The following is a 16,748-nucleotide window of genomic DNA, read 5'->3' on the forward strand; positions in this document are numbered from 1 at the left end:
AGATAGATAGATAGATAGATAGATAGATAGACAGACCAATAGATAGATGACAGACAGATAGAGTGTAGTATTAGCAGACACCACAGAAGATGGTAAGGTTCCCAGTTTCTAGAGCTGCTTCACTGACTTTGATTCACCCAAGTGTTCTGTACAGAAAATGGAATTACATGATTTACATCTCCATATAATGCTACCTTCAACCTCCACACCTAAATTCTGATTCATAACACACAGTCCTGGCAGTGTCTAGAATGGGTCAGTCAATCAGGTACCTGTATTCATGCTCTATTATAACTAATTCAGCAGGAGTAGCAGCCATGGGAAAATCCAGCTTACTTTGGCCATACTAGGTCACATTCTAACATTCCGGGACCACTGTCTGAGGGGAATGCAAAGGTGGACTCCCTTTTATCAATATGTCTTTTCCAAGGAACTAACAACCTAAAGGAAAAATCAGAATCCCATGTGTGATTTCATCAAAAACTGCTTCAGCATTGAAAATATGTTTAATGTCCTCCATGTGTAAAAACGAATATCAAGCCCCATCCCTCTTATGCTGTAACTCCCTGAGGATTATTGCCAAATCATATTTGACACATGTACGTTACTCATGTCCCTAGTTTTGGTAGGCTCAAATATGTCCACATCATTGTGGACACCTACTAATTGCTCTTTTTTGCTGTTCCCCTATCAGCAGAAGCAGTTAAGGGGGTTATTGCCTTTTTACTAAGCACTTTTACTATTTTAGACCCCTGTGAAACATTAAGAACTGACAATGCTCCTGCCAAGCCTTTTCCGGAATTTTGCCAACAGTATGCTGTAAGCCACATCACAGGCATTCCACATAACCCTCAAAGTCAACCTTTTGTGGAAAGAAATAATGGACAACTTAAACATTATTTACAATCAAGGAGGAGGGGAAGGGTAGTATGTCTTCTATTCTATACACTTTAATTTTTGTTTTTTAATTTGGGCAAGGCTTAGCTAACTAAATTTTAAATTTGGCATTACCTCTGTAGATCATTTTGGGCCCCTCCACAACAATTCAGGCTCAGGGTTCTTTGGAGAAATGGTACATCTGGTTAATGGAATGGCCCAGATCCAGCAATTCACTGGAGCTGTGGCTAGGCTTGTATGTTTCCTTGGGGTGTAGAAAAGCCAGTAGATACCTGAAAGACTGAGTCAATCTTTGGAAGGGGAATGGAAAGTGTCTAAGAGGCTTCACCTGAAGAAAACAACATGAATAGGGCAACTGAGTCATCAAGCCAAGAACAGAGTCTACCAACAATGACTCAGATGAGGAAACCAGTGACTGAGGGGAAAGGCCTGGTGAGGTCTCAGGGAGAGGTGTGAACAAAGAATTGCTGTTCCTTGATCCTTGTCTCTGGTGAAGGGGTTTGTTACAGCTAAGATACACCAGGCATAATGCCCCATCCTGTGTTTTACTTTGTTAACCAAGAAGAGAATAGCATTCCTGTTATATGTATATTTCTACTCTTGTTTAAGTACTGTGTTTATACAGGTCTTTTAAAAATGTAATGTACAATTAAATACAGATTATAGTCACCTATAGTAGCCAAAACTTATATTAGATTTTCTAGATATACAGAGACATATTTCAAAGACCAATGAAATACAGCATTTAAAATTGTTTAGTGTTTTTCATGGCAGTGAGACACAACTGTTCCTGGCAACACCAATTATTAAAGAGAGGAAGATGGGCATTGAAGAAACTCATTGTGGAGTTTGCCTTCGATGCAGCAAGACTAGCCATTTGGGCAAGAAACTGCTCTTGCCAGGACTCTTTGACGGTATGCTGTCCAAACTAGACATACAAGACCCACAGGAAAGTGACTATTGAATTTGCCAAAACAAGATGGGACTGTCCTTCAGGGTTCCTGCTTCATGGAAGAGTCTGCCAGATATTCTGCAGGACACAGAGAAAAATGACTGACAAACTGCCAATACAGGTGGGACAGTTTCAAATTTCCTGCTTCTCTGAGATGTCTGCCAGACACTCTAGGCCTGTAGGCTGAAGATGGATGCCCCAATGTTACAGAACTTTGCATCTCTGTCCAGGCAATGAAATGCCTCTGTCAATTGTAGAGTTTATATATTATCCTTCTGAGGTCTTTGATGGAGTTGAAGACAGATAGTTATGGTTATGGTATTCTTAGTTATGATAAAAAATAATTTATATGGAAAACTTTAGACACACAAAGATAGGATAGATGATAAAACATTTTCTTTAAATTTTGCTAAATGTTAATGGAGTAAATATTATTAACTATAGTTTTTGCTGGATAACTGTTTTGTTATATATAATTTTACTGTTAAAATTAAAACCTTCCTTTTTATTTAGACAGAAAAGAGATGATGGAGGATGTCCTTTTGAATATATGTTTCTCTTACTGGCTGATGAATAAAACACTGATTGGTCAGTAGCCAGGCAGAAGTATAGGCGGGCCTACAAGACAAGGAGGACTCTGGGGAGAGGACAGAAAAAGGAGCCACCAAAGAGATGCCATGAAGCTTCCGAGGAATAAAGGGGACCATGCAATACTGGTAAGCCCAAGACCATGTGGAAATACATAGATTAATAGATATGGGTTAATAATTAAGAGACAGATAGCCAGTAAGAAGCCTGGGCTATTGGCCAAACAGTTTATAACTAATATAAGCCTCTGTTTATTTGGGGCTAAACAGCTATGAGACCAAGTGGGACAGAAACTCCTTCTACATTAACCTTTCTAAATTTAACTGGAGTCAGATTTGTAATCACCTTACAGGAACACAGTCAGATGGCAATTTAAGCATTGACATTTAGGCCTTGAATGATAAAATATTAACCATTCAGCATTCAAAGTTAAATGAATCACCCTGATCCATTGCTGCACAAAACCTAGCAAAGATTTCTGGGCATCATTTTTGTGTCTCTAATTGAACATCTAAACTGTGATCCATAGGAAAGCCAAAAATTTACCATTATTAGTCTGAAAACAAGACAACCTGTCTATAAGGTGAGTATGGACCACTGTTTGGGAGGGCAGTACTGTGGGAGATTATCTGAATGCATAGCAATGTTTACACTGCACATCTGCATTCCTCCTTGTCAGGCTTAAAAAAGCTAGGATGCGAGGCCCAGTGTAATCTCCTGAGCCTGGCTAGAGTTTGGAGACCTGTCTCTGGCCTATAACCTACACATGGTAGTGACTCAGCTAGGCCTGATGTAAGACTGCCCCCTGCCTAGCCACCGGCCAGCTTGGTGGAATATTATTGGCCCTGACTCCTCATGTCACCTTACCCTATCCTAAGACTCCTATCCTAAGTTCCTACCTGTTGACATAAAGCGAGATCAGATCCTGCTTCTACAAGTCTCCCGACTCAGTATGTACCTCTCCCGGTTAATAGGAGCCAGGAGGGTCTGAATTGTCTGACACTCACCATCCAGCTCAGCCCTAGGAAGAGACTGGCTGGACTGGCCCTTCCCCAGCTCTACCTGTCGGAGAACTCAGCACCTCCTGAGAACATGGAATTTCTCTAAGTGCTAGCCAGAGGCCATCTATGTGACCAAGCCCCTCCCCCACTACCCCGGGGCTCTGAGTCTCTAATGGACTTCTAAGCATTACACACATGTTCCTGCATTTCCATTGCAGGAATTGCTTTCTGAGACCCATCAAAAAGAGGAGAGAGCTTAAGCAGCTTCCAAATGGATTCTTCCTGCCCTGCTTGAGTGTCTGTTCTAAGCCAATAGAGTACTCTATTACTCCACTGTATAAACTCTGCCATGCAGTACAGCTACATGCCGAATCTCACAGGTTTTTCTGGAAACTTGAATGTGGACACAGTTTTAAAAAGCACAACAGAACAGTGGCTTTTTGAAAGCCTAGAGTCTTACCTGTTGATATGCTTCATAAATCACATCAAAGAGAAAAGCCTGTGGCATTTCGCTTGCCCGGTGTTTAGCACGGTCCAGGGAATGGTCTAAGCAGCCATCAGCAGAGGGACTGATAACAGTGGACACCAGAGGTCTAATTGCTCCAGCTGCCTATAGGCCAAAAAATAAATAAACAAATGAATAAATCAAACACACATTCACTTTACCTACAGATCATTTGAAGGAAAACTCTAAACTCTATATCTCACTTCAAATACAGGTCTGCATATTTTCCAAAATCTCTCTCCAGAAAGTCTAAATAAATCCTCAATTCACAATTAACATCTAAAATTTAAAAATCACTTTCATGGAAAGGCAATTCTATGCACTCACTATAGTACGGAAATATGTTCATCACAATACATTCATATACAACTTCTTTCCCCATCAGAAAGCAAATAAATGTATTTGTTATCAATCTAGATGGCCTGACTTTGATCCCTGGGACCCTAGACGGAAGGAGAAAACAGACTCCCATGGATGGTTCTCTGACCTTCCCATGCACACTGTGACACAGGCACTGTCACACATCTCACACACGCAAATAAATGAAATAAAAAGTCTTTTCCATTATAAGTCACTGAGGTTAAACTCTATAAAAGAATGGTACAAGACAATTGGGTTTTCCCTGAAGATGGGAGGGAGACACAGACTATTGTGAAACAATTTAAATGAGTTTGAAATGAATGCTTAGAAATGTGTGCTTTCAGAAAATTTAATTTACACATTGGATCATTAAAGAAACAAACTCCCCAGTATCCCCCACTTTGAGACAAAACAACCTGAATAACGATGAATTTATGTCTTGCTCTAATTCATTTTACAAACAGTTCTTTTCAAATGTAATGTCCATGCAGCACTTCCTCAGGCAAGCCATCCATTCATTTCCATTTCCACAATGGAAGCTCTGTCTTATTAATGGCTGCAACTGAATTGCACATTAAGGATGACTCCTTCCCAGCCAACCCTCTGCCCTTGACTTTCAATAGGGTTTCACTTGTAACACAGTCTTGACTGTCCTTACAGACAGCTACCTCGATGAAGTAGTCAAGGCAAGCATCCATGGTGGACAGCCAACTAACCCTTTGTATCTTCACTCCAGCCTGCCATTCCATCCACAGAATTGCTACACGACAATCTCAGCTCATGAAGGCAGGACACAAATAGAAGAGTGTGCTCTGAAGACAACACCAGCTAAGCAAGATGGCCCACATGCTAGTTTACAGAAGCCACATGCTGGTTTACAGCCAGCTGAAGAAAACAGAGCTAATGTATGAACCAAGGAGTCAGTGTCTGATTGCAGCAGTGTTTCTCAGACGTCAAGTCAAAATGTGGAGCCTAAACACAAATGCAAAAGAGAGACAGACAAAGCTGAGGGGCAATAGTTCACAACAGCTGCCATAAGGGGTTAAGGGTCAAATGGGAAAGAAACACTTTCACCCTGATTTTTACATAAAATATTAAATTTCCCTGACAGCTACTAGAATTCCATTCCAGGCCATAAAGAACAAAGAAAGAAAAGAAGAGAAGAGAAGAGAAGAGAGAAGAGAAGAGAAGAGAAGAGAAGAGAAGAGAAGAGAAGAGAAGAGAAGAGAAAGGGAAAGGTAAAGGGAAAGAAAAGGAAAGGGGAAAACTAAGAGAGAATATGAGATATCCAAATTGGGAGTGCAAAGGGCTTCACAGACTTTTCCAGTGGAACAGGCAGTGAAAGGTATGAAAGGTATTTTTAAAGCAGCCACTAAAAGCCCTTCTCCCAAGGGCCTTCAGCAGATTAAAAACTCATTCAAGAAAATCTGAGTCTTGGTTGAAAAAGAAAAGTGTGTGTGGCACTTAGCAGTGACTTACTTCTTCTCCATCCTCAGCTCAATGTAACTTAAATGGGGAGGGAGGAGACCAAGGGGGGCCGGGAACTAAAACCAAAACATGCAAAAGCTCATACTGGAAAAAGTAGGGAGTCAGTGGTCCCCTCTGCACCTTGTACAGACACGGAAACCATGCAAATGTGGCTCAGGTGTTCTGCTCACAGGCAGAGCAAAGTTTCTATGCTCAGAAAAGAGAGGCAGGACAATAGCCCAACTCCTCTGGGCCCTCTCTTAGTGGCAGCACAATGAAGCGGGTGTCACTCCAAAAGAAACAGGACTCTATGCTCATCCACAGTTCCAGAGCAGTAATGGGAGAGAAGGAGTCTAAGATTAAAGATCTATAAACCCCCTCAAAAAAATAGAGAAATTCAGACTAAGCACATTCTTAGAAAAAGGAGATTATTATAATGAGCAATTAAGAGGATACTGGAATCCACGTGAGACCAAAAAAAGCTAAGTTGGAGGCTGGCTATTTACCAGAAGACACAGGAAGCATAGCTAGCAAAACTCCCACCCACTAGGATCAAAACAAACTTCAAACATTGGTCTTAAACCTACTCCTGCAGAAAGGCCAGCATTTAATTGTGTCAGATTGCAGAGGAAGTATGCCACCAGCATTACAAAAACTAGAGCTGAACAGTTAAAGGATGATGCTGAATGACTAGAGTGATACCAGCAGACTGCAGTGTGAGGAGAAGCCAAGGCAGTCAGAGCCAACCATGCCAAATCCTGTCATCTCAATGAATATACATGCTCAACTTTCTAACGTCTGAGAAAGTGGCATCAGAAGCTTTCTGTGCAAAAGGCTCAAGTCGAATGAATCAGCCAAGTCATAAGCAAGCAAATAATACCTTCTGAAAAGGTGGGCAGTAGGTGAAGGGACCAGCTCCCCATTTCAGCAGCCATGACAGTAGCACATGCTTGCCAAGACCTTGACTTGGTCACTAGGAGGTTAGGTGCCTGCCTCGTGGCAAGGAACCAATCAGAAGTTAGCTGGTGGTGCTATACTTTCTGGCTCTGGGTGTGCTTTACAGAGAAGTACACAGCAATGACGTGCAGAGCATAACAACCACCCTGGGAGGGCCTATGGGCCATAACAACCAGCTGACCAATCAACACAGGGCAAGCCCTCCAAGCCTAGAGGCACACCAATCCTGAGCCTGTGTGTACCCCGAGACACTCTCCTTACACTGCCCTATAAGATCTCTATGCAGACGATTTGAGCTGTCTTTCCTAGCCATCTACCATGACGGGTGGATGAAAGACCCGAGCTAACATGGGGTTAGCTCATTAAACAACTATAAATAATAAAGCCTCGTGCAGTTCACATCAAGTTTTTGACTCCACCTGGTGATTGGGGTGACCTCGGTCCTGGGCTGAGATCCTGGAGGCCTGAGCTTCCGGAGGGTCTTAACAGTAGGAACCAGTATGAATACAGATTTTCAAAAATATTTCATTTTCAATAAAGCATTGCATCCAAAGATAGCAATATGACTAGCACATGAAGGGCCTAAGGAAGCTACAGAAACTGCCCCCAGGCAAGCAAGCACAAGTAGGTTTCAAAGCAGCTCTTGGTACTGTTTTCAGAGAAATAAGGAATCATATCTGAAGTGAAGCAAGGTATTCAGACACTTTGTGTTTCCAATGGGAATTCTAGGATTGAAAACTAACAACACTCCACAGCAGCTCAACAGTTATTCCCCATCTGAAATGGGGACTGCTAGAAGGCAGTGGGGCAGCAGTCACTCAGAAAGAAAAAGAAAATCTAGTCTATAACAATAGGACCAACATCTCAAAAAGAAAATTAAAACCTCACACACACACACACAAAAAAAATAAATGCTTTGCTGGCCAATTCAGTCTACAGATTATATAAGATAGTCTTCAATGTAAACAAAATGAACTCCAACAGTGATTCTAAAGCACGGGACAAATACAACATTGAAGTAACAGCAAATTTAAAACCCTGGGGAAATGGTCATTTCCTCCCTTCTTTTATTAACTGATTAAAAAGCAACTGAGTCAAATAATAGATACATAATCCACACATTGAAATGCATTTAAAATAAAAATGAATAGAGATAAAGGTGTGCAGATATAAGGAGAGGACAGTGGATAGGAACATGAATATGTTGTCCACAAAGCAAAAATGGCTAGCAAGAAATATAAACCACATCTCCTTGTTCATCTTTCTCCTTCCGGCTCCTAGAAGGAGCTATAGGACTAATGTTGTAATAATGACTTCACTTTGTATCACTAAGGATATACACACATAATAATAACAACACAGAGAAGAAGAGAAGGAGAGAAGGAGAGAGTCATAAAAACATGTCTGTTGTAGAAACACTAGGTCAAGAACATATATGGGGATGTCTATGTCCGCCCACAATGTCTAATTTGCAGGAAATTCCTGCTTCACTTGATAGGCAAATACTGGTTCTTTTAATCCAATATTGACTGATATTAGCTAGTAACTAATATTAACCAACATCATGCATTGCATATCGCATGGCAAATATGCAGACATATACATGTTGGCATGTATATATGTAGATCACAAAGTGACTAAAGCATTAAAAAGGCAAGGAGTTTCCAAGAAACTGGGAAATCAATGCACATATAGAGGAGTCTTGGAGGTGAGACCACCTGTAGAGGCACTAGGGCTGCCGATGCAGAGTCGGATGGCAGGGTCAAAGCTACAGAGTCCAGCAACAGAGGTGAAAGGGATGAATTAGGTGTAGAAAACCAAGCAGATGGATGGACAGCAAGTCTGGACAGGTAAACAGAAGACAGACAGATAGCAATTAGAGTGGGCTACAGCAAAACCAAGGAATAAGCCAAACCAAAAAATCTGAGGCAGTCAATCTTGTGTCTGTTGGTCCCTGGATGCACATACGTAGTGGTCAAACAACAGAGCAATGGTGCTTTCACCACAGCATGGCTAGGTTTCCATCGCTTTATGGAGTCCAGATGAAGAAGTTGTAACCTCTCCTCTCTCGGGGGTGTATACTAAATTCTCAAGAATATTTTTTCCGAATATATCAATATGCTCATGTGTCCAATTGCCCAATACATTTGTGAATAGGAACCTTTCTACTCCTAGTAACAAGTTAATTATCTGCACTGCACAAATAGGGCTGGCCATTCATGCGTCAACCCAGATACAGAGCCATCTGCCATCTTCAAAATGGAGTCAAAAGATGCTTGTAAAATGGTCCACTCACAGGTAGGCAAAGTCTGAAAAAAACAACAGTTTATATAATAGTACAACAATTTAGGGTAGGGTACAGCCTACTCTCAACAATGCCTCTTCAGCTCAGTGGAATGAGGTAGGAAAAATCTGACTTTTGCTAACATGTATATTGTAGGCCCAATAGACCAAGCTAATAAAATAACACTGTCCTAGTTAGGGTTACCCTTGCTATGATGAAACACCATGACCAAAGCAACTCAGGAAGGAAAGGTTTGTTTGGCTTATGTTTCCATGGCACTGTTCATCACAAAGGCAGTTAAAACAGAAACTCAAACAAGGAAGGAACCTGGAGGCAGGAGCTGATGGAGAGGCTATCCAGGGGAGCTGCTCACAGGGCTGCCCAGAATAGCTTTCTCAGCCTATTTTCTTATAGAACCCAGGACCACCAACCCAGGGATGGCACCACACATCACAAAGTAAGAAAGTGCTCTATAGGCTGTCTATAGCCTCAATCTCAATTGAGGTTCCTTCTTCTCCAATGACTCTAGCTTATGTCAAATTGAGTTGACATAAAACTAGCCAATAACGCTCTTTTTATATAAATATATATATGCTAATTGAAACTCAAGTATGTGATGAATCCAAGGTGTTTCAGTGAGTGTTCACCTGTGCATGCAAATTTGATTTCATCTTTAGTAAGTAGTAAAGTTATATGCTTGCCAAAAAAAAAAAAAGTGACACACTGGAAGACAAATGTCACACAATTCCAATTTTATGTGTAACCTAGAAATGATGAATTTATGGGAACAGGGAGCAGAATTGTGGCTATTAGACTTCAATGTGGATCTTTTAACAATGGGGAAACGATTGGTTTAAGGATATAAAACTGCAGTTGGACAAGAGGCATGGACTCTGTGAAGTCTTGAGGTCTACTGAGAGAATGATAAATATGGTTGATAACAATATGCTATATTTTAAAAGTTGTGAGATAGTATACTTTAAGTGTTCTCAAAACAAAAATGATGAATATGTGTGATATAACATGTTAATTGGTTTAATTTAGCCATGCCATTGTGAACATACTGTATTCTGTATCATAATTGTGCATGACTTTATTTGTGAGCTAAATAAATGAATGAAAAAAAAAGAAAAACACTGATGAAAAAACTAGCCAATAACACACACACACACACACACACACACACACACACAAACATACACACACATCCTCAGATAAAGAAACAGAAACATTCTGCAATGGAACCTTCTCCAAAATTGACCATACACTTAGTCACATAACAAGTCTCAACAGATACACTAAAATTGAAATTACCCCCTGTATCTTATCAGACAATCATAGATTAAAGCTGGATTTCAATAACAGATACAACAGAAAGCCTACAAACTCACAATAACTAAACAACTTTCTACTGAGTTACCACCAGGCCAAGGAAGAAATAAAGAAATAAGTTAAAGACTTCCTAGATTTCATTGAAAAGCAATGCATACCCAAACTTAGGGGACACAAAGAAAGTGTGCTAAGAGGAAAGTTCATAGCACTAAGTGCCTTCTGGAGAGATCTCATACTGACTACTTAACCGCACACCTGAAAGAAATCAAAATATTCCAAAGAAAAATATTCATTGAAGGCAGAGAAAGTATAAATATTGTTTAAAAATCAATAATACAGACAAACAAATGGGAATTGAGGAGAATCATGAATTCAGGTCTGGAATTCAGGTCTGGTTAGGCTACACAACTAAACTCTGACAAAACAAGAAAACGGGGGAAGAGGGAAAATTCAGTTGTTATGGTCAGCATCTGTACTCTCTCAGTCTACATAAGGCTGCACTCCAATCCTCAGTAAGTCCAAGAGAAAAATAGAGAAAAGAAAAAAAAAAGATGTGTTCATTGTGAAGGGGTATAAACAATATGTAGCAATTGCCAAGTCTGCCTCCCCCGAGTAAGATGAGTATAAGGTTTAAACAGCAAAATTAAGCAGTCCCTATGGATCTTATGGAACACCAATGCCTCTCAGGCAAGGCCATTGGACAAGTCATAAATCTTTCTCTAAGAAGCAAGTTCCTCCCTTGGCTGTCTCCAGGGCCTCAGTCTTTTCTTCACCCATCACGAGATTCCTAGAGAAATTCCAGTTTCTTAGAGCCCATTGTTTCAATAGTCTGATAACCAAATGGAGGGATACACATATGTCTCTTTAGAATATCTTCATTCCTGCCAGATTCATTTATATCCAACTATATGATGCACTAAATATGAGTGGATTAATAAACTAATCAAAAGACAAAAGCTGTCAAACCATGCTGTCTATAATGATGCATAATTAACACACAAAGATACAAAGAGTGAATTAAAAGATTTTGAAAAGTCTATACAAACTATGACTATAATAAAGCTAAACCAACAATATTATATATCATGTAAACAAAATACTAATAAAGATAAATAAGGGTATTTTATAATCAAAAGGATAACCTATCAATAAAGTACAAGAATTAAAGATATTCAGCTACCAATCCATGAAACCCTTTGATGAAAAACTTCTATAACTGAAAAACAGTGCTGAGAATTAGTTGGCAATGGCAATACTATGCTGACCAGTCTTACATCAACTTGACACAAGGTAGAGTTATCTGAAAGGAGGGAACCTCAATTGTGAAAAGGCCTCCATAAGATCCAGCTGTGAGGCATTTTCTTAATTAGTGATTGATGGCAAGGGAGGGTGGTGCCATCCCTAGGCTGGTGGTCCTGAGTTCTATTTATAAAAGCAGGCTGAGCAAGCCATGGGGAGCAAGCCAGTAAGCCTCTGCCATCCATGTCCTCTGCATCAGCTCCTGCCTCCAAGTTCCTGCCTTGATTTCTTTCTATGATTAACAGCAATATGGATGCATAAGCCAAATAACCATTTCCTTCCTTTTGGTCATGGTGTTTTGTTGCAGCAATAGAAACCCTAAGACAAAGGCACATCAATTAGGCAAATCAGCATGGAAATGGAAGTCTTGAAAAGTGTATTATGTCCCATAAGCCTTATTGAATGGGCCAACCAACAACAGCAAAACACATGTTCTTAGGGGGCATGGAAAGTTCTCCAAGGCAGAGCATAAATGTTGCCATAAAATAAGACTCACTAGAAAAAAAGATTGAAAATGGTGGTGGCTGCCAGCACACATAGGGCCACAGGCCCCTTGGAGGAGTCTGAGAGACCCAGGGAGGCTTCAAGGGAGACATAGTAGCAGAGGGTAAGCCTGCAGAGCACACAGTATCCCTAGCATAACTGAAAATTGGCAGGTCTTGTGGGAAGATGCTTTTAAAAATGGAGCAGCCCGTGCAGGAGAGAGCTGCAGGCAGCCACAGCAACAGGCCTGGGAGCACCGCTGACCACTGGACCTGCAATGGAGCCACTACTGTGGCTGTCACCCTTGCTGCTCTCCCAGCTGGAGCCACAGTGCTGTGCTCATGCCTCTGGTGCCAGCAGGACAGCCATCCTATTCCTGGGACACACCTCCTAACTGCACTGACTCTCAAAAAACCACAAGATACCTGAGATGAAGAATGGTTCATTTATGGAATAAGACTCCCCGAAAGACTCCCATGGCTGGTGCTGCCACCAGAGGTCAAGCTGGTGTCCATGGTCTGTGCTGACAATGGAGACCATGTTGATGTCCATTCCAGTGCTGCTGTTAGGGTCCAGGTTGATGTCTGTGGTCTGAGCTATCACAGGAACACTTATTGCTGGAAACTACATGGAAGTCCATTGCCTATGCTGCCGCTGAGCTGGTTGCCATGGTGGGGAGCTTCTTTTGCAGTGGCATTGATGACTGCAGACACACAACTGAGAAGGAGAGACACTGAAGGCTCCGGGGCCAACCCCTGCCCCAGCCAAGAATAAGAAACAGTCCAGACAGTATACTATTAAAGAGAGTCCTTTAAAACTGTGATGAAGATGCTGAAGTGTAGCTCTGCACAGTTAATGGCTTCTGGGGCAGGGGCAGGGGGCCTTGAGTTTTCTTTTAGGGTCTGGACACTGGGAGTCTGACAATGCTCCAGTGAGCACATGGGCAATACAATTTGACTTGATGGTTTTTCAGTTTGGTTTTGTTTTTATTTGGAGAGGGGGCACAAAGGGGAAAGTGTGGACCTGGAAGGAAAGGAAATGAGTGTGATGGGGTCCATTGTATGAAATTCCCAAATTAATAAAAAGATAATGTTGGGGGGGAAACTCACTATATTATGAAGGACTCAAATCACAGGAAGATCGTTCACTCTTTAAAACAGAAATTAGAGCAGAAAGTTAGAAATTTCAGAACTATGTAAAAATTGAAATATATCCTACTAAAAAAGAAACCAGTGAATCAAGAAAATCAGTAGGGAATGTGAAGATACTTTACAGTGAAAACATTGCGATATACAAATACTTAAGGGACTTGGCTAATGTATTACTGAAATATCAATGTGAGTCATTGTTCCTGTTGAACAATTTTTAAGCATCAGTTATAGAAATTACAGATTCTGGATAAATGATGTTTATGAGAGAAAGCATTCTGGTTTGAATATGTATATGTACACAATCTATCAAAACAAACTCAAAAATGGAAAACTGGAAATGACCTGTGTGACAAGGAAATTAACAACTTAAATTCCCACAATGAACAAAGCAAGTCCTGCATGGCTTTTTAAATCATGTAAAACTTTTAAGGAGAATGCCAATTCCTCAAAAGGTTTACATAAAGAACAGAGTAGATGAGGAAAGTCTTCCTCATTCACCCTGCACTATCAAGGGTTACCTCACTACCTAAACAAAACAAAGCCACCACAAGGAAGGTAACTGAAGAGCATAACCTCATGAACACATCACATATACACAAATCCCTAAACGCAACCATCCCTCTGTATCCACATGGATTTGTTGTAGAAGTAAATTTGCTTATGTGAGGGCCATGGGATTTACATAAAACTACCCATGACCTCTCAGATACTCTCAATCATTTCTAGATCACATACAATGTAAACATAATTTAAGTGGTTGTTACAGTATATTGTTTGGGGTCTCTGCACATTCAGTACAGATGTAGTGTTTTTCCCCAGTACTTTTATCCACAGTTGCTTGAGTCTCTAACACAGAACCTGAGGACATGTAAAAAGTATCATATACCATGACCAAAAAGGATTTATTCCAGGAATGCCAGATTGATTCATCATATGAAAACCCAATATAATAAATACATAGAACAAGGGATGAAGTACATGGTCATCTCAGGAGATGGAGAAGACATCACAAAATCAAATATTCCCCTCTTGACAGAAGCATACAAACTAGAAACACAAGGGGACTTGATTCACTAAAACACATCTTGAAAATCCTATAGCTAAGATCATACATAACATTAAAGACTAAAAGCTCTCTTTTTATGACCAGGAAAAGGGGATAAGGCAATTCACTGTTATACTTTCGTTGTTAGACAATATAGTGGGAGTTCTAACTGGGAGTTATAACTGGAAGAATCACTTACATAATGTAATTACAGTGATCAAAACTATCTCCGATTGAGGAAGGTGACACCATCTTGTTTATAGAGGCCCTTTATGAATTCATTAAGTAATTGTTAGGACAAACAAATCCTGCAAAGATGCAAGGAGAAAGTTCAAAACACAAATCACATGAGAAGTGAACAATTCAAAACTGGAGTTATGAAAATATCACATAACTGACTATTTTAAAGGAGCAAATTTAGTCAAAGTTGAAAACATTTCCTTGAAAAACAGAGAAAATTTCTAGCTCCTAAGGGTCCCACCTGCACATTGCATACTGGTACCTGTTTCCCTTGGTATACACCATAGTCATCGTTCTACATTGCCTCAGTTTCCAGTCCTTTATTAAGTGTCACTGTTAGCATGTAAATATGCTGTGTCAACTGCCACCACTCTTGATCACCAGTGGTTTGGATATGAAATAAACCCCAACACTCATGCGTTGAAATTTTGGTCCCTGATGCAATAATGTCCATAAGTGGAACCCTGAGAGGTAACTTGATCAAGAGGATTCTAGCATTGATCTATTAAGGAGTTCACATTTCAATGGACCACTAGGAGATAGAATCTACTTACAGGAAATGGGTCACATGCGGTCATGTACTTGAGAGCCACATCTCATACCTCAGACCCTCGTTCTCTGTCTCTTCATTCAGGCACTTGCACAAGTCAACAATTAAGAATCAAATTATGGGGCTCTATATCCCAGCCTATACTACCAGCTTCTTTCAGCTGCTTTACCGGAGGAAGGCCGGATCTAGGGACCCAAGGTTAGACCACCAACTGCCTGCTAACACTCTTAAAACCCAACAATCCCAGACTGTACCTCCCACCCCTGGGCTCCATATTCTGCCAAACAACTTTGCAAGAAGACTTCTGCCTTACTGGAGGCCAGGCCAGATCTAGGACCCAAAGTAAAACACTGCCCACAGCCAGCAAATACTCCCTATAGATGCAGACTAAGAAGATATTCAGAACCCCAGAAACCACACAGGTACTTGGAACTGCAGAGGCACCAAATATCAGAGGTTTTACAGGCCACAAAAATCCTACTGGTGACTGAATATTGGACCTGAAGACTTGCTAGTTAAAAAAAAAATCACCAAAATCAGCAAAAACAACAAATAATAATAATAATAATAACAGGAATTATAATCATTGTATCTCTCAATATCAATGGCCTCAAATACCCCAATAAAAAGACACATAACAGAATGAATATGAAACATGATCTATCCTTCTGCAGCATACAAGAAACACACCTCAACAACAACAAAGATAGGCATTACCTCAGAATAAAGGGTTGGAAAAAATTTTCCAAGCAAATGCACCTAAGAAGCCAGCATGTGTAACCATTCTAATATCTAACAAAATAGACTTCCACCAAAATTAATCAAAAAAGATGGGAAAAGGCATTTCATACTAATCAAAGGAAAAATCCACCAAGAGGACATTGCAATTCTTAGCATCTATGGCCCAAACACAGGGCATCCACATTTGTAAAAGAAACATTCCAAAGCTTAAATCACACATGAGCCTCACAAATTAATTGTGGGAGACTTCAATACCCACTCAACAATGAATAGGTCATCCAGACAAAAAAAAAAAAAAAAAAAAAAAAAAAAAAAAAAAAAAACAGAGAAATAATGGAGCAAACAAAAATTACCACTCAAATGGACCTACCATATCTACAGAACATTTCATCCAAACACAAAAGAATATTACCTTTTTCTCAGTACTTTGTAGAACAAAATTAACCTTATATTTGCTCAAAAGACAAGTCTCAACAAATTCAAGAAAATTGAAATAACCTCAGTATCCTATCAGACCACCATGGATTAAAGCTAGATTTCAACAACAACAGAAATAAAAGAAATCATACAAATTCATGGAAACTGAACAACACTTTACTGAATCAACACTGGGTCAAGGAAAAAAATAGAAAGATATTAAAGGCTTCTGAGAATTAAAGGAAATTCGTGGAAACTAAACAACTCACTAGTGAATCAACTCTGTGTCAAGGAAAAATTAAAGAAAGAAATTAAAGACTTCTAAGAACTAAAAGAAAATGAATGGACAACATATCCAAATTTATGGGACTCTATGAAAGCAGTGCTATGAAGAAAGTTCATAGCACTAAGCGCCTTCATAAGAATTTGAAGAAATCTCATACTAGAGACTTTACAACATACCTGAAAGATCTAGGAGA

The 16,748-nt window shown here is 40.1% G+C and overlaps 1 protein-coding gene across 3 annotated transcripts in view; it reads right to left on the reverse strand.

Annotated features, from left to right (window-relative positions):
* The window catches only part of Crppa (CDP-L-ribitol pyrophosphorylase A), a 282,328-nt gene that overhangs the window by 234,041 nt on the left and 31,539 nt on the right, over positions 1 to 16,748 (reverse strand). For all 3 annotated transcript variants that reach the window (XM_035445627.1, XM_027419745.2, XM_035445626.1), the window contains exon 3: positions 3,899 to 4,048. In XM_035445627.1, coding sequence (XP_035301518.1) covers positions 3,899 to 4,048 — 150 coding nt within the window. The remainder of the gene's footprint in view (positions 1 to 3,898; positions 4,049 to 16,748) is intronic.

This window comes from Cricetulus griseus, chromosome 5, assembly GCF_003668045.3.
Source record: "Cricetulus griseus strain 17A/GY chromosome 5, alternate assembly CriGri-PICRH-1.0, whole genome shotgun sequence".
Taxonomy (NCBI): Eukaryota; Metazoa; Chordata; class Mammalia; order Rodentia; family Cricetidae; genus Cricetulus; species Cricetulus griseus.